The following is an 8362-nucleotide window of genomic DNA, read 5'->3' as shown; positions in this document are numbered from 1 at the left end:
ATAATACACGATGGATGAATGAATGTGACTATCAAGCTATTGCAGCACATGCAAAACATTTAATTATGCCACTGAAACATTGGGGCTGTGTGTAGATTAATCCAACTTTGATCTATTTACACTGCTCCAAGAAATTACGCGAACACTAAAATATGTTTTCATCGTGGTCAGATAACCTTTACTGATATACTTTGTGTAATTAAAGTGAAGTAAAAGTGGAAACCAAAATCCTCACACCAAAGTCAAACATAAATTCACAGGCTGTTCCAGCTTGTGTCATAATGTGCCTCGGTAATGTTTACTGGATATGTCTGGATATACTCCTGATGAGATACTGGATAGTATCCTGGAAGATCTCCTCCCAGATTTGTTTCAAGGCATCAGTGAGTTACTTGATAATCTATTTGGCTAGTTGACAGTCAGTCTGAGGATTTCTCTCTGGTATCATATAGCAGTCAGGGTATCACTGACCAAGCAGGTGGAGGTCTGTGCAAGCCTCCAAGGATATGCTTCCCCAGACTATCACTGACCCACTGCCAAAAGGTCATGTTTATCATGGCGTCCACAATCTCTTTAAAAGCTGTCATATATGCTCAGTGTGCACAGGTCTCACTAAAGGACATAAGACCGTTGTAGGTCTAATTCTAACAGTTTTGTCAGGGGCATGCACATCAGTAGCCTTATTTTGTAGAGCTCTTGCAGTACTCCTCCTCACCCTCTTTAGAGCAAAGAAGCAGATACTTGTCCTGCTGCTAGGTCGTTGCTTTTCTATAGCTCTGTCCAGCTCTCCTTGTGGCACAGCCTGTCTCCTCCTGGTATCTCCTCCACACTCTCGGGACTGTGCTGGGATACACAGCAAACATCTACTGGAGGAGGTGGACTACGTTTGCATCCTAAATGGGATGCAGGTACAATTTCATGCAAATAGTAGTGTCAAGGACGCTAGCAAAAATTAAAACAAGAGAAAAGGGTTAAGGAAGGAGCAGTGGTCTGAGGCCACTTGATGCTCCTCCAGTGCAGCGGCTGTGACTGTCATCCTAACTGGACAGACTGATTTCCCTGAAGCTGAACTGACTTTGTGTCATAGTGTGATGATCAAGTGTTCCCTTCATGTTTTTAGAAGTGTATTCGACTCCAAAAGTGTCCTCCCCCGTTGCCGTCCAGACCTCTACATGCTCTCTTTCCTCCATCTTGGACATTCAAGTGTTACTGGAAACATTTAACTGTGGTTACTGGTTTTCTTGTGCAGAGAACGGACAAACAGTCCAAACCCTTAACAATGTTGTTGTGTAGCGTCTTCATTTGATATAAGACTTTCTTTAACAATTAAGCTAAAATGGGCGTTTTATTTAATTTCTCTTCTATATTAACTCTCGATAATCAAAGTAATTCACTCATTAAGTTTGTTGGGATTCAGAATTGGCAGCAACAGCGTAGTTAGTCTTTTTAGTCTGGCTTTTACTCATATTGAGGACTCATAAAACATTCAGAGATCAATTAAAGCTCAAAGTGATGTCAGAAAATCGCCGTAAATACGCCTCCTTCTCCCATTTATGCCTTAAATTAATCAGTTGTCTGGTTTTGCATGTATTTGTTGCTGTGCAGTTCTTTCCCCCTTCACACATTTGTTACATGGTGCACATTAATACAGTATTTTTCCTCTTATATTGTGAGTTCACTGGATAAAGTCTACATTAAAAATTCAAGTGCCGCTACTTAGTACAATCAAATGTGAAACATAGTGATGCTATCTACTGAAGACATTCATGTAAAATACCCAGAAGTAAATATGAAACTTGTGGTTGTCGCACAGTTAAGAGTCAGATAATGACGCTTTAAATATTGTAACCTGTGAGCATTAGGTTTCAGGATGAAGTAAAAACGTTTGATTATTGGCAACTTTTTGATGTTTTAAGCACGCACTGTGGTTGTGTGAAGTGTCTTGTTGTCTATACGAAGCAGGATTTTTGTCGTCTGTGGCTGAAATAAAAAAGTTTAAATAATGTGACAGTGCTAATAAAGTTACAATACAGGAAGTACTGACACACATTTATTTGTGCCCCATCTAACGCCTGAATTATAACTGCTGTAGCTGTTAACAGAGCTCTAAGTGTGCAACTTCAGCACCGCAGGGTTGCTTTGACCTTTAGCTCACACTGAATACATTTGTAACACCACTGAAGAGATTCACAACTACGTGAGTGCTAAATGATCAATGCACAAACAAAAACAAACCAACCACGACATCATGTTTACACAGGTTTGACTTTATTAAGTGACTGATTGGCGATGTGGGACAGATACATCCTTTATTAGCAGAATCACACAGATTCAAGCGTTTGTGTGCGACTGGACATTCTGGGGTCAATCTGAAGGCAGAGTAAAGGAGCTACCTGACTTCTTTAATCATACAATATGACTAAAAGGTAGGAAAGGACATTCTTTTAGCTCAGCTGGTATTCATTTGAATATTTAAAAAGGTGGCATCTCAACCATATCCCGTCCTCCACGGGCACCACTGATCTTACAATAGAATATTTTCTTCTTGTGCTCTTTAATTGCTTCATAATGAATCTAAGCCGTCGTAACTTTGAGACTTTTTTTTCCCCTTTTGCTTTTAACACAATGAAAATAAATATCAATTTGCATAAGTTATGCTACATGAATGAGCCTGACAGTAGTTACCTTAGCTTTCCTCCTGAGCTTTTAGGAGCACATGGTGATATTAAAGGGGCGAGTAGAGTACGTGCTTTTATTATTGGCCAACATTTTAAAACTCTTTTAAAAGTTCTGTAATGTTCATGTGAGTTTATACACACTATGGCTGCTGTTGTTATTCCCCTGGCATCCGTGTTAGCACCACATTTCTGTTTCATAATCAAATAGCTGTTAAGGTATCATCATGGTGATGAGGTTAGCCAGGACTTCTTAAGAAATGAACACACTAACAGCAGCTTTGACCGGTACCAACAACAGGACACATAGTTTACACTACAGACAATAAAAAGATACTGCTCTCTTAGATAAGACCAGTGGTTCTCAAACCGTGGAGCAGGGAGCAACTGCAGGTGGGCCGGAGAGGACCAGAGGAGAAATGTTTTTAGGAAACATAAACAGAACAAAGAACAGGATGGAATGAACTTTAAATGCTAAAAGACGTGTGGGCGTTGACTTTGAGCATCACTTGGTTCTCTAAATCTGCCACTGCAGAAGTCCCTCTTCTGTCATGCTTGAGCACATAAATACAGGACAGGTACCATGTGAGGGAACTTCTTCGCTGGCTTCTTATGTGTGCATCATATTTTGCAACAGTAACATTTTTCTTCAACATCTCCCGATATATAAAAATACAATAAATAACAACAATGTATTTATAACATTGTTTTATATGTGGGTAAGATATCAAATACCAAAAAAAAGCAATAAAATAAAATAAAATAAAGAAAAGAAAAGAAGAGAAAAAAAAGATTCCCTTTCATCTCAGTACACATTTATATATCGCATCCCTTTCATGCTTTCCTGTACATACGCGCGTAATCTACAGCAGACACACAGACTTTGGTCTAAAAGAGCGTTTTTATGTTTTTGTTTCTACTGAACAAGTTAAAAGAATCAATCTGCGATGTTTCTCTGCAACTGGTGTGCTGACCTGCAACTTATAACAGAATGCAGTTACCAGAGAATTCCTCCAGATGGAGACAAAGGGGGTTTACAGGCATGCGACTGTCCTGCATTAAAAAAAAAGACAAAGGGTTACTTGTGCGTGTTTTATCCACAGAAATTGCAAACTTGCAATATCCTTAAGAGACTGGGTGCTGTTAATAAATCTAACCACAACAGAGAGAAAACCTCTCCTTTTCTCTGCCTCACGTAGACGGACTAAAGCAGCTACCGGAGCGTGATATGTCGACTGGTCTTGTTTGATTTAGGAGGAAAGGAGACAATGGTTGAGAACTGGGGCAGGAGAGGGGATGAGTTAACAGTGAGATGCAGAAAATGTTCTATTTGCTGTTCAGCTCCTGTCTTAGCCGGCAGCCCACGGCTGTGATGAGTGCAGCTCCTTTTCCACTTCCATCCTCTGACAGCAAGAACTTGACATTACAGTTTGGAGCCAGTTCTTTAACCGTCTGGTGCATGATCAGGGAGAAGCTACACAGAGACAGAGGATGTACATGTTAGACAGAAAAGCAAAAAGAGCCAGTCTGATGATACGGTTAATGGGTGTGACAGTGACACAAGAGGGAGCGAAGGTATGGTTTACCATCTCCTCGCCAAAATGAATCATGTTCAAAAACAAAAGAAAGACAACCAGGCCTCTACTATCTAACCGGGAAACAGGCTTTTTTGCATAGCTTAGCATAAAATAAAAGTTGTTTTCACACATCCAAAAAAGAAATCAGAGAATCAGATACGGACACTGCCTGCAGTTTTGCTTCCTCAGTTTTAGCACACAGCAGGAGCTCATTTCTATCAGCTGCAGTACCACAGTGGAGATGTTTCGGGGTGTGCAGGAGATAGCTACTTGCTAGCTTTGAATTCACAGGAGTATTATGTGGACTGGTTTCACAAAACAATGCAATCAGCCATCACACAGACTTTCCACACGGGATTTGGAGAGTTAATGACAGTTTAAAATCGGATCTGCACCACCATCTTATAAATAAAGGAAAGCTTATGTGTCAGCTCAAGGGTTAAGGCACAATAAATCAACTTGCCACTGATTCGTTCGTTCGAAAACATGTCCAAACCAATGACCTATTAATGACTATGTCTCCTAAGTAGTGCTCTTGTGGTGACACTGGACATAAGAACAAACGAGCAGAGAATATTTACTTAACCTGAGGTTTTTCTCTTGCATTGTGCAACACATGCAGTGAATCTCATATGCAGTTATAACAGGACTGAAGCAGGACTCAACTTGACACAAGACTCTCTGTGCTATGTGTACGCTTTAGTTAATATGCTACTTTGACTGCATTGGCTATCTTGCGACTGCTATTTAATGTCAAATGCTTACTTTTAGCTTATTTAGCTTACTTCCAAATAAATTTATCACCATGACTACAAAGATACCTTTTTGTGAAAATGGTGACATAACACAGCAGCTTATGAGGTCATCATATGCCACTTCACTTCAGTTGCCAGTGAATTATTTTTAACATATGAAATAATAAATAAATTAATGGATTAAACTTACTGTGGATGTAATTTGTACAGGGTCCCGTCTACCCCTACGGTGACGTCCAAATGGTCCAGTCCACGGTTCTCTCTAATCTTATCGACCACTGCCGCCATTCCTGCGCCACATAGCTGAGCTGCACGACGTGACACTGTTCCACAAACCTAACAAAGAAGACATTTATCATTATTGCAACAGCTTTTTGAGCCACACAAGTACATATCAGTCAAACTGAGAACAAATACAGCCTAAGTTTCAGTTTCTCTCCTACTCCTGTGTCACATAGTCTTTCATAAAATAAGGCTAACAAGATAGTATTATGGTTCTCTCTCAGTGTCCAAATGCAAGTCTAAGACTTTGATTACTAACTAACTAACTCTTCTTTACCTCTTTGACTATGATACTGTCATCACAGGTGCTGTCCAGGCCCAAGTGTTGCAGGATTGATCGCACCTGCAGCAAAGCCAATCTGTCACTGTACAAAGACACAAACAGAAAGTCATTAAAAGATGACAAATGAAACTTTAGTAAGGAGACAGGAGCAATATCTTATCATTAAATAGACAACACAATCAGTGGTACGATAGCAAGCGGTGCTAATGGAGTATAATCTCCTGTCCAGGTGACTTCTTATCTCGTGGAAGGGTGAACTGACACTCTTATTAGACGCAAGCAAATATAGCGTTCATTGTTTACCTTTCTATCTGTGACAGGAACTTTGTTTCAAAGATGCTTCTGGTCTTTAGTGTTTCAGAAATCTGTCCTCTGAACAGGAATCCTTTTTTGGTCATGTCGATGAGGATGTTCCGCACGATTTCACCGAGGTACATGCCGCTGATCATTTTCTCATATCTAAAATGCAGAATTCAAGCAAAGACAAAGGAAACATAAATATACGGTATTTACATGCACCTCAAAGATATGAATGAATGCCCTGTATCTTTTCAAGCATGGGATGGTGTGTATGAGGCACCTTTGTTTCCCCGGGTTTAGGGAGAAGTCGTCCACAGAACGGTCGTACTCTGTCCTGATGTCGTCCAGGCATCCGTTGTCTCCAAAAGCTCCCCACTCCATGTTGACACACATCTGTCCCTCATCGCCCTCAATCATCTCAACGTTCTTCATCTCTTCCATGTAACACGCATTACTGCCAGTACCTGTAATCAGAGAGACGCATTATATAGATATAGCACAAAAAAGCTGAATATTTTATAAAAACAAGTGTTACTTTAAGGTGAACTAACCGGCGATAAGACCAACTTCACAGGTGGGTTCTTCATAGGCACAGGTCATCATGGTTCCCACTGTATCATTCACTACAGCAACCACGTCCAGATCAAATTCCTTCAGACCAGACAAACAATATGACGTGCCACAAAAACACCATGATTCCATGTTGTACTGAGTGATGCTGCTCCTCATATCCTCATACCTCTCTCCTCTTAATGGCGTCCCTCAACAGTCCCACCACATCTTCCCCTTCGCAGTCTGTCGCCTTGAAGCCTTTGGTCCATGTCACCAAGATGCCCTGTACACAGATTCACACAAGTTTAGTTTATCATGTGACAACTTCATGGATGGCTCAGGCATCAGTTCATGAAATGCTATTTGGCTTTTTTTCCCTCTTGATGTTGCTTAACGGTGGACAAGTTATGCATAAATCACAGCTTTAGTTTGCAATACAGCCAGTTTAAGACTCTCAGAGTATAGAAGAAAGTACAGGGCTGTACATAAAAGACGAAGAAGCAGGAGTATTACTCACAGCGTCCAGGCTGGTCTGTCGGCAGGGGAAGGAGAAGGTGAAGCCCAGAGGAAGACGGGCATTCTTCATCCCCATGTAGTCCAGGAAGTCACTGATACAGTGCACGATGTGATCGAACAACTGGAAAAATAAAAAAGTGACACATTAAAAATTGCATTTGTAAAGTACATCACTAGTCTTAATGATGACTCAAAGCACTTTACGCCATAAGGCCGTATTTGCTCCTTATCACAGAAACCAGAGGAAAGTCTCTCTCTGCATGTACTGTGATAATTAACATCCAAAACGCTGCATAATTTCAATTAGAGGAATTCAAGAATGATGCAGTTTAGAGTGTTGTGGTTAAATTTATTATTTTTTTGCCCATGCACTAATCTGATGCATTGTGTGTGAAATGCATTGTTATATTAGGACACAGATGATTTCAAAGACATTTAAAATGATCTGCGTGGCAAATCTGATTCATTAATGGTCACTTGCTTTGAATAATGGGACCTCTGAGAATTACTGAGAAACATGTGATAACACTAAAATACATAACACATGCTGTAAAGGTGTTAAAATTATCCTATTGTAAAGAGCATCTGTTAAATATCACTCTCCTGTCCTGTTTCCAGAGGAGTGAGACTAAAGAAGTCAAAGGTGACTGGATTAGCTTAAGCTGGTTCTTAAGGGTTAAGTTTAAAGTTCTCTGTTTTAGAGATTGTCAACTCGATGCCAATCTAAGCCAGTCAACTTTTCTAATTGTCCCTCTCTAATTGTCTGTCCCTAAACTTTTGACCCTCCTCCCAGCTTCTATCCTATTTACTTATCTCTTAAACCAACAAGCCTCACATCCCCCATCTACCATCCTAATCTTTACCCTCTATTTAACGGGGAGATATTCACCAGTCCTCCTTTCGTCGCAGTTACCTGCCGGTATAATTTTACACCGTTAACTCTAGATTACAGGCTGTTTATCTCACCTCCTCCCCTGTGCCCTGCATCACTTCGAGAGGAATAGCGTAGATCTTGTTGTGCATCTCCACTGATCTCCTCTTCCCAGAGCGAATTTTAACCAACAGAACTCTGAAGTTGGTTCCTCCTAAATCTAAAGCCAGGAAATCACCATGTTCTGGACACACAGATAAACAAAACAAGAGAAAGATAAATGACCAGCGGTCAAAACATTCAAACGTATTAGGAAAAGACTTAATAGGCAATGTAAGCTTGAAAAACAGAATAAACAGACTAATCTTTTATCTTATGGCCATAGGTTTTCCATAATATTCATACAGTTATGTGGGTACATGTGTGTTGCTGTGTGTGTACAGAGCTGAAGCTGTTCTATTAAGAAAAACATATTTTTTTTGTTAAAGCTGCAAGAGTTGCAGAAAGAAAAGGTGTGAAGTAGTGAAGCCAACGGTTCCTTCTTCCCGAAC

At 40.3% G+C, this 8362-nt stretch overlaps 2 protein-coding genes across 2 annotated transcripts in view; one reads left to right on the top strand and one right to left on the bottom strand.

The window, feature by feature from the left end:
- Positions 1–616, top strand: part of tacr2 (tachykinin receptor 2) — a 10697-nt gene extending 10081 nt beyond the window's left edge. Inside the window, exon 9 of the mRNA XM_013910891.1 lies at positions 607–616. Within this exon, the coding sequence (XP_013766345.1) occupies positions 607–616 (10 nt within the window). The remainder of the gene's footprint in view (positions 1–606) is intronic.
- A 1630-nt stretch (positions 617–2246) lies between these two features.
- Positions 2247–8362, bottom strand: part of LOC102205904 (hexokinase-1) — an 18499-nt gene continuing 12383 nt past the window's right edge. The window contains exons 13-21 of the mRNA XM_005733251.1: positions 7907–8055; positions 6942–7061; positions 6612–6707; positions 6424–6523; positions 6153–6336; positions 5876–6031; positions 5567–5654; positions 5198–5343; positions 2247–4149 (exon numbers count right to left, since the gene is read on the bottom strand). Coding sequence (XP_005733308.1) covers positions 4002–4149; positions 5198–5343; positions 5567–5654; positions 5876–6031; positions 6153–6336; positions 6424–6523; positions 6612–6707; positions 6942–7061; positions 7907–8055 — 1187 coding nt within the window. The 3' untranslated portion in view covers positions 2247–4001. The remainder of the gene's footprint in view (positions 4150–5197; positions 5344–5566; positions 5655–5875; positions 6032–6152; positions 6337–6423; positions 6524–6611; positions 6708–6941; positions 7062–7906; positions 8056–8362) is intronic.

Source organism: Pundamilia nyererei, unplaced genomic scaffold (genome assembly GCF_000239375.1).
Source record: "Pundamilia nyererei isolate P.nyererei 1_Seehausen unplaced genomic scaffold, PunNye1.0 scaffold00051, whole genome shotgun sequence".
NCBI classification, from domain to species: domain Eukaryota; kingdom Metazoa; phylum Chordata; class Actinopteri; order Cichliformes; family Cichlidae; genus Pundamilia; species Pundamilia nyererei.
Note: the sequence above shows the minus strand (reverse complement) of the source record. Positions and strands in the feature narration are given on the sequence as shown.